The 16,613-nt window shown below is 52.3% G+C and overlaps 1 protein-coding gene across 1 annotated transcript; it reads left to right on the top strand.

The window, feature by feature from the left end:
• The first annotated feature begins 8,915 nt into the window (after positions 1-8,915).
• RBP7 (retinol binding protein 7) lies at positions 8,916-14,825 on the top strand. The gene is made up of 4 exons (XM_008151752.3): positions 8,916-9,035; positions 13,676-13,854; positions 13,970-14,071; positions 14,625-14,825. The coding sequence occupies exons 1-4, from the start codon at positions 8,963-8,965 to the stop codon at positions 14,673-14,675; spliced, it is 405 nt and encodes a 134-aa protein (XP_008149974.2). The 5' UTR covers positions 8,916-8,962; the 3' UTR covers positions 14,676-14,825.
• Positions 14,826-16,613: the final 1,788 nt, after the last annotated feature.

The raw sequence follows: 16,613 nt of genomic DNA on the forward strand, positions 1-16,613 counted from the left end.
TCCCAAGTAATAAAGTCATAGCTTTATGTTAAAAATACAAGCTTGCTCTATGATCTGATACTGATAAAAAAAATTAGTAGACATTTTACCAATTGGTAAAGCAAAAAGGCCAGAAATCGTTTTTTTATAGAATAGTGTTGTGGTTTGTGAAAATCATTCAGTGATAGAAACAGGACTAAAGTTACATTTCCAATGAAAATAGAATACCAGTAATCTACTTTTTGCAATTTATATTTCATACCTACACCACCCTAGATGAAGGATTTATAACTGCAGAAGAAAAAGGTACTTATAACCGTGACATTGCATCGTCAAATCTGTATCCACAGTTCACAAAGGAAAAGGTTAAATAAAGCCAGCAAATAAATGTACATCCTACAGCTCCGGACATTATTACTAACGCCAACAGGTCAACTTCTTGAAGACGGGAAGGGTTGCAAAGCCTGGCACCCAGTAGTTTTTTCTCTATCTGCTGAATGAATGAAAAGTTAGAATCTCAGGTCATAGAAACGGGGTCATTCTTCTCCCTCCTTAGCTTTGTGGAACCTAAGAGTTGGAGCAGAACTGAAAAATAACAATCTAGAAGCAGCTGAAGCTGTCAAAATTTAACTTTGACGTCTTCTCCTGGAAAACTACAGTTAGTTCACCTGAAATATTGTGGGAACTGCAGAAAAGTTCCAATGCTAGAAATTTATCTCATCATCTGTTGCCTCCTTACCTAGAAGTGCGCATATCCTGCTCAGCTATTAGTGTGTGTGTGTGTGTGTGTGTGTGTGTGTGTGTGTATTTATTTTTAAATTGATTTCAGAGAGGAAGGGAGAGGGTGAGAGAGAAACATCAATGATAAGAGAGAATCATTGATTGGCTGCCTCCTGCACGCCCCACACTGGGAATTGAGCCTGCAACTTGGACATGTGCCCTGACCGGGAATCCAACCATGTCCTCCTGGTTCATAGGTTGACACTCAACCACTGAGCCATGCTGGCCGGGCAGCTATGAGTATATTGACCTCAGGCCCCACTGGGAAGGCCTGGGGGACCCTCCCAGGAGAGCCGGCCATGGTGAAATGGCCCTTTGTTGTGCTGTTTATGGATCAACAACTTTGTACATTGAACGAGCTGTTTGACTTTCTCCCCAGGACCAAGGATGCTGCTAACGCCACAGCATAATAGCACACTTCTGGGTGTCTTCAAGGACAGAACTTCCTCTTTGGATAACGGACATTAGAACAATGAACTTCACAGGGGAATAAATGTTAACTGTCGTGACCTCCATGGAGGAAGAAGAAAATATGCCATTGTTTATCCGGCCCCAGGCCTTTCTCATAATTTGCTTTTGTAAAGTGAGAGTTGGGGCAGTGTGGAAAGCTGGTGTTCTGTGTGTTTGATGCTGGTGATGTTGCTTCGTGCTCCTTTACCCCTCGCGTGGTCTCAGGTACACGCTGCACACAGACTTGCAGTGGGTCCTTTCCAGGCCGCGTCCTCAGCTCCCCTCAGGTGAGCGTCCCGCGCGTGGAGAGGTTTTTTTTCTGTTTACCAGCCGCGTGGACAGCCGGGAGCAGCAAACCTTCCAGAGAAGAGGGGCGGGGCCTTCCACCATGGAGGGTGTGACCAGCAGTCTGCAGCCCCCACCGAGGGCCCTCACCCGACATGCTGGCGCCTGCACCTCCTACTCCCTCTAGACTTCCAACCTCCAGAACTTAGCATCCCCCGGCAATCAAGGTTCAATGTCAAAAGCCTAGGCCAGTCTCCTTCGCCAAGGAGATGAAGAGAAGGGGTGTTGTAGGTAACAGAAAGGAGCGTGCTCGGCTGGAGCTGCATTTTGTGCATTTGCACTGTTAACTGTGTGGGGGTATATGATGCTTCTAACGAAATAATAAAGCCACATTATAGAAACTCAAAAAAAGGGAGGCGTGGGTCCTCCTTGGTGATCAGGGTACAGAGACTGAACCAAAGGGATATGTAGCTGCGTCTCCTTGCGTCAGAGGCAGCTTGTTTTTCCCATTCGAGGACCTCACCACGGGGTAGGAGAAGGCACCCCCAAGGCCAGCGCTGCTCTCTTCCACCCCAACCTCCGAGTCCCTTCTCTGGGAGCTAGAGGTCACTGGCTTGTGAAATGGGCCCCTTTAACACTTATTCGGGGTGCCATGGGACATCCATTCCTTTGCCATCCTCCTGAAGGCCTCTTGCTCTACAACGTGCCTTACGGCAGCCACCCCAACGTGAGGCTGCGTGACCAGGGCCATCTCTGAAGCCTGTACCCCGTGGACCGGGTGCTGCTGGACCTCACTGAGCACTCACTGTGTGCTGGGCATGTGCTCATGAGGGCCTTGTTCCAGGAGTGGCACAGTTAGGTGGCTGGGGTCAATGGGAAACAGGCCTGAATGAGCAGTTCGTCTCCGAGCCTGTGCTCTGACCACTCCACACCTTCCATCACGTGTTCTTTCCCAAGGAATGCTGCAGCCAAATCTTGACTTTTTCATCCACCCTAAGTGGGTGAGCACAAGTAGATAAAACTTTCAACAGTGTGGTAGTCTGATGGCGATGGCTGATGGGTTCAGTCCACCCAGACGGGCCCAGTTGAACTTGCCCAGTGTTAGCAATGCCTTGGAACTGGGCAGCCAAAGCCCAGAGGGAGGAGGTGGTATAAACCAGTGGTCGGCAAACTGTGGCTTGCGAGCCACACGCGGCTCTTTGGCCCCTTGAGTGTGGCTCTTCCACAAAATACCACGTGCGGGCGCGCACGTTCAGTGCGATTGAAACTTCATGGCCCATGCGCAGAAGTCGGTTTTCGGCTCTCAAAAGAAATTTCAATCGTTGTACTGTTGATATTTGGCTCTGTTGACTAATGAGTTTGCCGACCACCGGTATAAACGTAGTTCACACACAGCAAAAAATAAAAAAATTTAAAAACCAAAGGAAAAGGCGCCCAGGTGCCCATGCTCGCCCATGACGCCAGCGTGCAGGAGTGGTCCTGTGAGCCCAAGACGCTTCTCCGCTGGGGGTGGGTCTCAGCGCCAGGCATGTGGGCCAGCTGCTTGCAGAGGGCGTCGCTGGACGCTGTCCCTTTCTCTAGAATAACGCCATGACCTCTGCGGCCCCCGCCAGCTCTGAATGCTGCTGACCTGATGGAGCGCTGGCGTTCCCACGGTTCTCACCGCTCTGAGCTGCCACCTGCCCCTTCCCTTCTGCGGGACCCGGAAGTCCGTCTTGGAACTGTCATGGCGCGAAGTGCCCAGGGAGCACGGTAGGAGACAGCCTCTGGGCGGCTGCCCACAGCCAGGGCGGGAGGAGAAAGCGCCCCTTTTTGAGCATCAGCAAGGGACTCCCCAGGACCAGTCCTGAGGCTTCCTAGAAACGAGCACCCCCAGGCCCTGCAGGACAGGAAACCAGGCCCGAGGCCGTTCCCGGGGGAGCAACCCAAGGTGTCCAGACCAATGGGGAACGTGGCCAAAGTGACATTTTCAAAAAGTAAGCAAGAACTGGAGCATGAGCGAAACCAGTGGTAATCGCAGAAGGGACCCCTCGGAGGCCCTCACCAGCTTCCAGCGTAACGCTCTGCCAATCCCGCGTCATCTACTCCCTCCTTGTTTGGGATCTTTGACAGCAAATCTCAGGTGCATCATTTCACCTATGAACACATCCATGTGAGGCATGCTCGAGTCTCATTTACACGTGAAAACGATTGCACCAAAGACCAGCAGGGGAACTGGGAAGCCCAGGGCAGTCGAGGAAGGGAGGAGGGTGTTTTGTTGTCAGAGTTTATTTCGATTTGTTAAGGTATAATCGGCCTATATCATAGTAGTTTCAGGTGTACCACCTAATGATTGTTATTTGTATATGGCATGATGGTCACCGCAGTAAGTCTAGTTAACGTGTCAGTATCATGGTTAGAAAATTGCTGTGTGTGCGCGTGCGCAAGAGCCCGGAGGAAAAGGAGGTGATTTGAAAGGATCACTCGGCCCTGTTCAATCTGCCTCAGGACCTCAAGAAAGACAGCCTCCTGGGGAGTCAGTGGAGCACGAGGAAGACCCTCAGCTCCTCCCTCCGCCGCGCAGTGCGGAAGCGCGGGGCTGAGGGCCCTGTGGTCTTTGTCTGTCCAAGTTCACGGAAGCACAGCCCTAACCTACCTTCTCCAAGGCAGACTCTTGGGGTCCAGGAATGAACGGGCTGTATAATAGTGCAGCTATAGTACCCGTGTCACCGAACAGACCTGAGTTCCCAGCCCCCCTGTTCCTGTCACAAGAGTAGTACTCATGAAGTATTTCTTTTCATGAAGTATTGTATTAAACACTTGGTAAGTACCCTCAGCAAGTAAAGCATGCTGAGAACCGAACCAGAATGAGCTTGTCTTGTGCCCTCCGACAGGAAGAGGCAAATAGGGGGATAGGAGTGCCCTGATTTTACTGTCTCAGGATGTTTTCCACCGGGAGCAGCAGGAAGCTCACTCCCAGAGACTTAAACAATAGGGACATTTACCAGCCGTGGAGACGGAGGGCAGGCAAGACTCAGGGTTCTCGGGTGCAGTGAATCTACTGTCAGCAAGGACCCCGGCTCTTCTCGCCCCTCTGCTCTGCTGGTCACGTGTCCTAAAGCAGGTGCCCCTTAGTCAGAGGATGGTCACCAGTAGCGTCTTCCTTGTTCGTGTTCAGAAGTGGAGAAAGGCTGGCTCCCCACAGCTGTTAAAATCAAGCCTCGCCCGGCTGGTGTGGCTCCGTGGTTGAGCGTCAACCTATGAGCCAGGAAGTCACGGTTCCATTCCTGGTCAGGGCACATGCTCGGGTTTCAGGCTCAATCCCCAGTAGGGGGCGTGAAGGAGGCAGCCGATCAGTGATTCTCATCATTGGTGTTTCTCTCTCCTCCTCCTTTCCTCTCTGAAATAAATAAATAAATAAATAAATAAATAAATAAATCGCCGAAACCGGTTTGGCTCAGTGGATAGAGCATCGGTCTGCGGACTGAAAAGTCCCAGGTTCGATTCCGGTCAAGGGCATATACATTGGTTGCGGGCACATCCCCGGTGGAGGGTGTGCAGGAGGCAGTTGGTCGATGTTCCTCTCTCATTGATGTTTCTAGTTCTCTATCCCTCTCCCTTCCTCTCTGTAAAAAATCAATAAAATATATTTTAAAAAAATAATAAATTAAATAAATAAATATATTTTTAAAGGTTTAAAAACAATCAAGCCTCTCTCAGCAGCCCCATCAAACTTATCATATCTCATTGGCTGATTCAGAGTCATTTACTAGTAAACCTGCTTGTCCCTAAAATCAACCACTGACAAAGGAGGTAAGATTTCTGTGACTGGCTAAGCCTTAAACCAATCCAGGAATTACCCCCTGGAACTGGGCCAAGCTTCCTGATGGCACCGCTTCCCTGCATTGGGGAGGGGAGGTGTGGACGGTGTGAGGCTCACCTCAATGTCCACACCGTTCTTTGCTGGACCCGGATCAGGCTCCATCAAGTGACAGAGACTGGTTCTCCTACAAGTGCCCCTCATCAGCTCCCATCCATTACCGACTAGGAGGAGCAGAGTTTGTACCCAAGTGAGCAGGAAGCTCACTCCCAGAGACTTAAACAATAGGGACATTTACCAGCCGTGGAGACGGAGGGCAGGTTTAGGACCTGTCTTGGCTACAATTTTATGGTTTACTTTGCCAGTATCAAATGGAAGGAAAGAAAAGACTCAAATTTAGCCACATTTCTCTCCTCTTTCCTTTCCAGAGATAATTTTATCCTTGTCTAGAAGAAAGGTTTTAGAATTATAAATGAGAAAAATTGCCTGGCCCGTCATGGTTCGATTCCCAGTCCAGGCACATGCCTGGGTTGCAGGCTCGAGCCCCAGTGTGGGGCATGTAGGAGGCAGCCGACATCATCTCTCTCATCATTGATGTTTCTATCTCTCTATCCCTCTCCCTTCTTCTCTAAAATCAATTTAAAAAATAAAATAAAATAAAAAGGAGAAAATCACTTCTTATCCCATGGGCAAGTCCAATTTATGCCACTTCAACCAAAATTCAACCCTGTCCCAACTAGATGGCCCTTGCCCAGGCTGGCCAAAAGCCATACCTACCAGCACAGATGCTAAAATCATTATTACTTATTTCTGTGACCTTCCTTTTCAGGCCAAGATTTAGAACAATAAGATTTTAAGGATAGGAAGTAAGTATGATTTCTCCATATCCTGTCCATCTGGAATTTAAACAGGCTTCACGCTCCAGAAATCTAGTCAGAGTTCATAGTTCTGTGCCCATTAAACGGCAAGGTATAGGTAATTCCAGGGTTTGCAAACAGCCTGTCATATTCCACCAAAGGAATTACAGTTAGGAGAATCAACAGCCTCATTCTGGGAGAGGCAAGGCAATGCCACTCTGTTTTCTCAACAAAAACGGCACTTCTCCTTCAGAAAAGGCTGTAGCCATTCATTCAACAAACACTACTTGCCAAGCACTGTGCTGGTGAGTGAGCTGAGAATTGTCTCTGCCCTTGAAATGATAATGAAAAAGGTAGTCAGCGGGCCTGGCTGGGTAACTCAGTTGGTTAAAGCATCGTCCCGATGCACCAAGGCTGCAGGTTCCATCCCCTGTCAGGGCACATACAAGAATCAACCAGTGAATGCCTAAATACGTAGAACAGCAAATCAACGTTTCTCTCTCCCCTCATTTCTCTCTAAAATCAATCAGTACATTTTTTTAAAAAGAAAAAGGCAGTCAACAAACAAACCAAAAAGAGATAATTGTGGATTATGCTGATTCTGAAGGTAGTAAGCAGAGATGTGAGGCAGACTCAATGTATATTAGAAGTGATATCCAAGGCTGTTCTGAAAAGGTGACGCTTAGAGATTTTTGAAGAGACCCAAGGCTTTCTCCAAGTTCTAACCCAACTGGAAAATAAGACGAACAAAAGGCAAGAAATGGAGAATCGAAAGGCACTTTAATTGCTGACCAAGTCTAGGTTAGAAGTCGTAACTTAGTGTGAGGGTCCGAAGAGGGATGGATTCCCGTGACAGATTATTTTGAAGGTGGCCATTCTAGGATCTCCCGTTGCACATGCTCGGACAGTGTGACTCTGGGAGATGCGGTCCGTGTTCCCTCCCTTCGGTCCAGGTGGGCGGAAGACGGGCGGGAGTGATGTTGCATGACTTCTGAGTCCACGTCAGAAAAGATGCGCAGCGTGTTCCTGTCCTCCTGGGACTCGCCCTCTGAGAACCCAGCCAGCCAGGCCTGCTGTGAAGGCGCCCACGGTGAGGCCCAGTGAGGAGGAACCCGCCCCCCAGCCCACTGGCCTGGCTGAACTCCCAGCCAGGAGATAGGCAACACCAATTTACCAGCCAGGAGACTGAGCCTTTTGGGAAGTGACTTTTCCAAACCGGAGTCACGTGACCCCAGCTGATGCCTCCTGAAGCTGAGATGAGCCACCTTCTGTGAGCTCTGCCAAACTGCACGTCTGTGAGCAAATGAATGGCTTTTTGTTATTTTTCAGTCATTACCTTGGAAGGCAGATAATAACTTCTACACTCATTTCCCCGGCCCAGACTTTGGAGCAGTCTGCCGTGTTACAAGGGGAGAAGGGAAACAATGAAATACCCTGTGTTTAGAATTTGTCATCGACTCACTGCCGAGTTGATAAAAATGGATCAATGGCAAGGAACTGATTCAGGTTTTCCTGAGTTTTTCCCCGTTTCAGCCACGAAAGACCCACGTCCTGGGCCCTCACTCCCCCAGTCTCAGGGGAACCGGCGTGGTGGTCGCCCTCGGTGCCCTCCATCAGGGGACTCCTCCCGCCTCCATGAGGAGAGAGTGAGGGGTTGGAGAGAGGCCTGGGCATTCAGGGAACATTCCTCCCTGCAGAGCATGATTAGGAAAGACTGGACCCTAATCAGAACTTTTGAACCGGATGCCAACGGAGCCGGCCATACAGAACCCAGGAGGAGAACAGCCCAGGAAGGGGGAGCACCCCCAGGAAGGCGAGGGTTTGACCTCTGCCAGCACCGCGGCCTCAGCAAACCTGGGGGGCTGGCGGTCCCGAGGCAGAATGGAACTGGGGGAGGCGTACCCAGAAGCCCCCTCAGGAAGGGCTTTATGGACCTCCGCAGAGGGCACCAATTTCCATTTAGGAAAACGGGGATGGCCCTGGAGGGTTCTAGGCAGGGGCGCGATGAGGTCTGAGTTGCATTTCTCAAAAGCGTGCCTGGCTGCCGTCTGGAGAATGGTTTGGTGGGATCAGAGAGGAAACAGCCCGTCCAGGAGGAGGGAAGGCAGGAGAGCGGCTCAGGTTGGGAGGATGTGGAACCAACAGGTCTGGTGGATGGGCTGGAAACGGGGCGCAGAGCAGGGAGCCGTCCCCCGTGGGCACCGGTGCCCAGGGGTGCACTTGACAGAGAGAGGGGCGCTGGAGAGCACGTCTGTCGTGTGCTTCCTGGCTCGGGGGTGTGAGGTCAGGCCTGAGGACAGCCCATGGAGGCATCACGGAGGCAGCCAGCGAGAGGGGTTCGAATCCAGCCTCTTCCACCCACGATGTGACCTGCAGCAAGCTGCTTCCCTTCTCTTTGCCTCCGTCGTGGTCTCTGTCAAGTGGAGAGAATAAGTAACCAGCGGAGAAGCAGGACTTTGTGACAAGTGACAATACACATAGTAACCACTCAGTGGCCGTGGATGTATTTGAGTGGAGAGCTCACGGAGGGGTCAGAAACGGACATGAACTCTTGGCCTGGCCACAGCCTGGGTTCCGCGCACGTTTGGGGTGAGAGGAGGAGGGAGCCCCAGGAAAACAGGCGTTTCCAGGGGCCCCGGGAGCCTGGAGGGCCCGGGCTTCCCGGAGGGAGGGAGGGAGGGTGTCCGGGCGCCCCGCCCCGCCCCCCGCGGTCCAGCCCGGCCCCGCCCCCGCCGCCCGCTCTTAGGGCCGAGCGCACGCTGCTCGCCGCCCTGCAGTCCCCCCAACCCCGCGCGGTCGCCCCGGCCCCGCCATGCCCGCCGACCTCAGCGGCACCTGGAACCTGAGCAGCAGCGACAACTTCGAGGGCTACATGCTGGCCCTGGGTAGGCGGGGCCGTGGGGGGCGCGGGCGGGGCCGCGGGGGTCGGGGTGAAGGCGCGGGGCTGTCCGTCCGTTCCCCGGGCGGCTGGCTCCCTGGCTCTCCTTCCCACGTCCGCTCGTGCGCCCGCGCGTCCGTCTGCCCGTCCCCCAGTCTCTCCTGCATCCCCGGTCCACCTGCCCGTCCCCTCATCCCCGGTTACCCCGGCTCCCTGTCCTCCCGCCTCCCACGTCCCGCGTCCTCCGTCCACCGTCCGTCGGTCCACCACCCCCGCCTCTTCCCCTGCCCCATCCTTCCATCTTCCCCAGCTCCCTGTCCCCTCGCCCGTCCGACCGACCCCCAGTCCTTGCTCCCAAGCCCCCACCTTTCCTTCCTCTCGTCCCCTCGACGTCTACCTGCCCGTCGGCCCCGGCTCCGGTCCCAGCGCGGGTTTTTAACCGGGCGGAGGTGCGGGGGGCGTGGGACACGTGGCAGGCAGACTCGGGGACACGATGGGGTTCGGCACGTGAGGGGCGCCCCGGATGGAAGCCCCTCCCCGGATGACCCTCGCCCCGCAGCTGCCTTTAACGCGGGGCTCTGGGCAGCCGGGCTCGGGATCCCTTGAACCCAGGGGCGCCCAGGGAGGCCCCGTCCCGCAGCGTCTCCAGGGGCACCCCCGTCCCGCAGCATCTCCAGGGGCACCCCCATCCCGCAGCGTCTCCAGGGGAGCCCCTATCCCGCAGCGTCTCCAGGGGCGGCCCCATCCCGCAGCGTCTCCAGGGGCGCTCAGGAAGGCCCCGTCCCGCAGCATCGGGGTCACCTGAGCTTATCCCGACTCAGTCCCGAGCTCCCGGGCCGGCCCCGCCCCAGGAGATTCCGGGGCCGCTAGATTGGGAACCGTGTTTGAAATCTTCAGTTTCTGCCCCCCCTCTTCCCTCGAGGACTGCGGGGTGTCAAGAAACCCAGGCCCCGTAGCGGGCGCTTCCCCCTCCCCATCCCCGCCCCCGGGATGAAATTCCAGCCCGGAGGAGGGTCCGTCCGTCTGTCCGTCTGTCCGCACTGCCTGGCGCTTGGGGAGCCTGGTCTCCGAGGCCTGGAGAAGGGACCACGCGGCAGGGTGTGCGGACCGCGGGGTCTGACCCAGGTCCTTGCTCCCGAGGGGCTGGAGGGTGCTCCCCGCCCTGAGGGCGGAAGGCCTGCCTTCCCCACCCGCCCCCGGTCTGTCCTGCCATCAGTCTCCTTCCTCAGGTTCGTGCAGCTGAGCACCTACTGTGTGCCACGTGCTTTCGGCGAAATGCCGCCGGTCAGGGGCACTTTTGACAGATGGACCAAAGCTGCTGAGAATACGGGGTTCGGGGGCTGCTCGGGCTCCTTTTATCTGAGACCAGGCCTCAGTTTCCCCACCAGTAAAATGAGCTGGGAGTTCAACTTTTTTTTATTGTGGTAAAACACCTATGACAGAAAACTGGCCATTGTAACCACTTTGAAATGTACCGTTCTGTGCCCCGGTGTGTTTTTAAGATTCTCCTCCCTGTCCCTCCTCACACTAAGTAGGGACGTTTGGGACTTCTCAAGCGAAGTCTGATTTATGTTGCCACAAATCCTCGTGCAGAAGAAAAAGATGACTTTTCCTCTGCCCACCTGGTTCATTGGCAGCGCCCTGTGAATTAGACTCCCAAAGAACAGACGCACTCGGCCTGCAGCGGTGAGGGCCTCAGAGGAGGGGTTAGAGCCTGAGCTTACATAGCTTCTTAGCAACGAGCAATGCTTCCGCAGAGAAGAGACCAGACAAAAAGACTCTGAGTTTCCAGGGCGGCAAACAACAGAGAAATAAATATATGGGAAAATAAGTTTATTATGTAGGTTCTTCTGGTGCCAGGCTGATAAGAGTGTAGAGTCGTGTCCCTAACGTCTGTCCGTCCCGGGGCAGATGGGAGGGGAGAGTGTGGGAGAGAGACTGCTCCATGACATGACCAGCCGAGTGTCCTACAAGCTGGACCGGGCCGGGAAGGAGGCGACGTTCTGCAAACCCCCTTAGAGACTGTCTGATTGTCACTGATGTTCATTCGGACACGAACTCGCCCCCTTCCCTTGCCTCCTGCCAGTGCTGGTCCCTGGCACAGGTGGCTGTCCTGACCCAGTCAGGCATGTTAACGTAATTTCCCGAACCTGGTAGCATTTACGTGCTATCACCTGTGACTGTCCCCCACTTTACCCTGCGGAATTCTTTGGCACCTGCCAAGCAGTTCGGGGTCCGTGTCATCTTGTAGTCATCCAGGACATGTCTCGGATGGTCCCCTAATGAACCCTGTGAATTGCCAGCCTGGAGGGGCCAGCCTGTTTTTTTCGGTCTCTCCTCCCCTCCGCTTACAAAAGTAGATTTCCAGTCTCAGGACCTTACCCTGGGTCTGCGTGTACAAACAGGGTCTCCAGGTACTGGAATGATCAGACATAGACTATACAGCACTTATGCTGAGCTTAATTTTGGCAGGAAATCAGACTCTATACAAAGTAACATCTGCCGGGTTGAAAAGGAAACAAATAGAAATTGTAGAGCTAAAAAGTAACCGACAAGCTTAGAAACTTAGCAAGTGCTCTTCGGATTCCTCTCTGCGTCCCTTGCTGATGGAGCGGAGCCTGCTCCTTTCTCTGTTGTAAGGAGGGCACCTCTCATCTGAGGGTTTTATCACCCGCGTCAGGGGGAGGGCAGAGGGTCCTCCCTGCACCTGCCTTCCTCAGGAACCGGCTGAAAATATTCACTCTGCCAACGTGCCAGGTTTTGAGGGAGAGTGTTCTGAACCCCATCTGATACAGAGTTTCTGTTTGGGGTGATGAAAAATTTCTGGAAAGAAATAATGTTGTTGGTTGCATAACATTATGATTATTCAATGCCACTGACTTGTATGCTTTTAAATGGTTAAAATTTGTGTATTTGACCACAATAAAAAATTACCAAAAATAAAAAAAGAATCACAAGGATACTGGGACAAGAAAACCTACAATACACCCTATATTTCATTTTTTTAAAAATGAAAGTTCCTTTTTTAAAAAAAGTATTGATTAATCCTAAAGAGAAGAAGGGGGAGAGAGAGAAACATCACTTGGCTGCCTCCTGCATGTGCCCTGACCTGGTATCGAACACAACCAGGGTACGTGCCCTGACAGGGAATCGAACCCGCCACCTTTTGATGCATGGGATGGCGCTCCAACCAGCCAAGCCACACCAGCCAGAGCACGTGAAAGCTCCTTTTAAGTTCAGTTGCTTGAATTAAGTTCATTTTGTGAGTTAGCATTCTCTCCTATCTGAGCCATGTCTCATGACTTTACACAGTGAACTAAAACATGTGTTTTTAAACACAGAGGTTTATATTTCAAGTGCATAAAGATGGCTCCTGTAATAAAAACCAGAAAGTCCTTATCTTGTTCATTGGATGGAAGACAATACAGCCAGGTGATCTGTCCCTTTTGGCCAAAAAACAGAGCTTGAGGTCTTTGTCCCAGTTAAATATTTAAATTAACAAAGTGCTCGATGAATTAGTCGATGTCTTTTATTCAGAGTCTTTGTAAAATTGGCACATGGCATAGAGAGGGATTTACGGCACAGAACTCGGATAATCCAAGTGCTTTTAGGTTCAAGAAGGTTGTTTTTGGTTTTCCTTTGATTGGAGCAGATCCTCTTAAAGGGAGATTTCGATTACTCTATTTCCCCTTCATCCTTGGTTATAAATTCCTGAAGAATAGGGAGCGAGCATTTACAACCTCCAGCCACACAACGTGCTCAAAGCTAATAAATGAGAAACGGCATTCAAATCCACTTTCTATACCAGAACCCTGACCTTCACAGTATTCCATGTTTTCGTGTGTGACCATTTTTAAAGCTTATTCAAGACTCCTAAGTGAATAGAATCGTGTGCATGATTGCAGTGGTTTTTGAGGTTTTGGGTATGTGTGTGTGTGTGTGTGTGTGTTTGTTGTTGTTGTTTTAATATATTTTATTGATTTTTTTACAGAGAGGAAGGGAGAGGGATAGAGAGTTAGAAACATCGATGAGAGAGAAACATCGATCAGCTGCCTCCTGCACAACCCCCTACTGGGGATGTGCCCGCAACCAAGGTACATGCCCTTGACCAGAATCAAACCTGGGACCCTTGAGTCTGCAGGCCAACGCTCTATCCACTGAGCCAAACCGGTCAGGGCTTTTTTTTTTATTTTTTTTTTTTGTAGTTGTTGTTCAGAAACTGTTCAAATTCTGTCTGGGTTTGAAGCGTAAATACAGAAAGCAGAAAACGGCAGAGTTGCTGTCATTGAGGTTGGATGGGTTCCTTGTCCCTTCGTCCCCCTGACAGATGAGGGGTAAAACCCGCAGATGAGGGGTGCCCGCCTTACAGCAGACCTGCTTCTGCTGTGCCCAGCTTCCAGTCCGCCCCGAGGCACACCGCCAGCCTAATGCGTCCTCCCCGAGAGCTGCTGAAGCTTTTCAATCAGCCTCTGGATGGAGGTTTGCCAGGATAGCTTTCCCTACAGATCCGGTCTCAGCAGCAACTGACATTGACATTGTAAAAGAAACACTCGCCATCCAATGCCACCGTTTTGAGTTCAGCTGCCAAGTTCTTTGCCTTTGCGTCTCTGGTGAAAGCTGAGATTTCTTTTTAAAATTATTTTTAAGGTATCGACTTTGCCACTCGGAAGATAGCCAAGCTGCTGAAGCCGCAGAAAGTGATTGAGCAGAATGGGGATTCTTTTACCATCCACACGTACAGCAGCCTACGGAACTACCTGGTTCAGTTTAAAGTTGGCGAAGAATTTGATGAAGAGACCAAAGGCCTGGATAACAGGAAATGCAAGGTAAAGTCACAGTCATAACACAGGCCCTTCACTCTGCCAGGTTAGCTGGCCTTCGACTGAGTCATCGTCGAGATCCTGCCAGAACAAACCAATGTTTTCTCCCTCCGGCGCGCAGAGCTTGGTCACCTGGGACAACGACAGGCTCACCTGTGTCCAGAAGGGGGAGAAGAAGAACAGAGGCTGGACCCATTGGATCGAAGGCGACAAACTCCACCTGGTACTTGCCGTGTCCCTCTTATTTTTAGTGAGATGACCAAACGTTGAAGAAAGTGTTAAACAGGGAAACCGGGGCCAGCAATCCTATCAGCCCACTGTTTCCCCCCCCCCCGCCTCCATTTACAAATGAAGAGATTGAGATTGAGAAGTCCCCCATCCCCACACTAGGCAGCCCGCAACGCCGGCATGTGCCCTGGCCAGGAATCGACCGTGACCTCCTGGTTCATAGGTCGATGCTCAACCACGGAGCCACGCCGGCCGGGCCATTCTAGCAAATTATTGAACTTGAGGAGGGAGACACGGGAACCCCCAATTTGTAACTGGTTGGTCAGAAGTACAGGTGGCCTGGGACTTGCAATTGCTGCCTGACGTGGGGGCAGTGAGCCCTCACCCGTGGCTCCGCCCTAACACTGGGTTGTTAGTTGTCAGAACTGAGTTGGCGTGAGAGTTGGAGAAGGGGGTTGGCAAAGACAGCACACGTTTGGGGTCAGATCCTTGTAATAACGGGCCACGTGCCAAGTCATCCCCTTCCTCTTCCTTCCTCCTGATCCCAGGAAATGTTCTGCGAGGGCCAAGTGTGCAAGCAGACGTTCCAGAGGGCCTGATCGGGATCCACCAACGGAGCCGTGAGCCACACGGGGCCGCAGCTTAACGCCTGACTACATTCCAGAATGAACGGGTGTTCATCTGCCCTCGATTGGTGATGGGCCTTGTGGTCAGAGGTGTCACGCAGCCTGTACCAGAAACCGTTTGGATGTGGGCAGACAGCTCAACTTCAATAAACCTGTCGGACGACTCTGGCTTCTTCCTTCTGCATTTTAGCAGGTCCCACTATTGTGAGAAGTAATCTGGTCTGTGATGACACACCAGTGAGTTAGATGTAACTCCTGCCTCGAGGTCTGGCGAGGACAGTGGGTGAACGGAGTCCTCTGAACAGGGTACCTCCCCTCTGAACAGGCAGCGTGAGGCCCCGGAGGGCAGGCCTGAGAGGGTGGAGGAATTTGTCAGCCGCAGGACAGGGGGCTTGGGGGCAAATGGGAAGAACAGGTCAGAGGGCCCAAGTGCCTTGGGACTAAGCATACCATTTGTCTGTGGAGACGGGCAACTGCTTTAGGAGCCAAGGAGGAAATTGAGTTGAGACAAAAATGGTTTAATAGCTCCACCAAGAAGTGTGGCTGGCCTTCCTTCCTTCCTTCCTTCCTTCCTTCCTTCCTTCCTTCCTTCCTTCCTTCCTTCTTTTCCTTCCTCTCCCTCCCTCTCTCTCTCCTCTCTCCCTCTCTCCCTCCCTTCCTTCTGATATTCTCCCTCCTCCCCTCTTTCTTCCTCCCTTTTCCTCTTACAACTAGAAAATGTTCTTTTTAAAATTTCCCCACATCAGCAGCCCACAAGATCAAAGTGGGAAATTGTTTTAGTTTTACCTTCATCCTTTCACCCCCACAGATCTGTTTCATCAGGCATTTTAAGAAAAGTTTTGTTCTGGCCAGGTTAGCTCAGTGGGTTAGAGTGTCGTCCCAATACGCCCAGGTTGAGGGTTCCATCCCCTGGCACATATAAGAATCAACCAAAGGATGCATAAGGAAGTGGAACAACAGATCGTTGTTTTTCTCTCCCTTTTCTCTCTAAGCCCAATAAATAGAAAAACGTTAAAGAAAGAACAATGTTCCGTATAGGAATTAACAGAATAGTAAAGTAGGAATTAGACAGAAAAACGCGGCCTCCTGCGAAGACTTTCTCTTCTCCTCCAGGGAGGAGGCACTCAGCTTCCTGTGGGGCTTCCTGTGCAGTGAGGAAGGATCCAGGACACTGCCCCCCCCCCCCCTTGGGGAGCTTTCCTGGCAATCGGGATGGGGGGGGGGCTGAGGGGCTGGGGGGCTGCACGGATTTTTCTGGACGCCTCTGGGAGCACCTGCCAGGTGACCCTTCATGAAAGGGGCTGGTGGCAGCGCCCACACAGCGGGGCAGGAGCCTGAGGTGCAAGCAGGAGCCTGAGGTGCAAGAGGTGACTGCGCTTGGGCTGTTTATTCCCCCAAGTGAGTTCTGGGCCCTGCGGGGCCCGCTGTGCAGCCAGGAAACAGAGTGGACAGAATAACCTCGGGAGGCTGTGGGCTCTGCCCGCCGGGGAACCAGAGGCGGCCTCTGGAAGGACAGTTTTCCAGGCCGTGGCGTGGGATGCAGAGATGGCACTGTCACGCCACCCTGACCCCGGGGAGGGGCCGGAGACGAGAGGGGCCACCCCGGGGCCTGCCGTTAAGGGAGGTCAGGTTGGGGGCCTTGAGGCTGCGGCTGCTGCTGAGCTGGGAGGACTCACGCGCCCCCTTCTGGCCCAGCCGCGTGTCCTTGGCTCCTGGGGAAGGAGGGAGGGCTCTTGCTCTTTTTTAGTTTTTAGATTTTAGGGTTCGTTTTTTTGTAAATTAAGAAAGTTTTTTCAATTACAGTTTACCTTCAATATAATTTTGTATTAGTGTCGGGTGTACAGCACAGTGGTTAGGCAACCGTATACTTTACAAAGTGTTCCCTCCGAGGTGGTTTTTTTTAAAAATTGT

The sequence above is a fragment of the Eptesicus fuscus genome, chromosome 9 (genome assembly GCF_027574615.1).
Source record: "Eptesicus fuscus isolate TK198812 chromosome 9, DD_ASM_mEF_20220401, whole genome shotgun sequence".
Classification (NCBI taxonomy): Eukaryota; Metazoa; Chordata; class Mammalia; order Chiroptera; family Vespertilionidae; genus Eptesicus; species Eptesicus fuscus.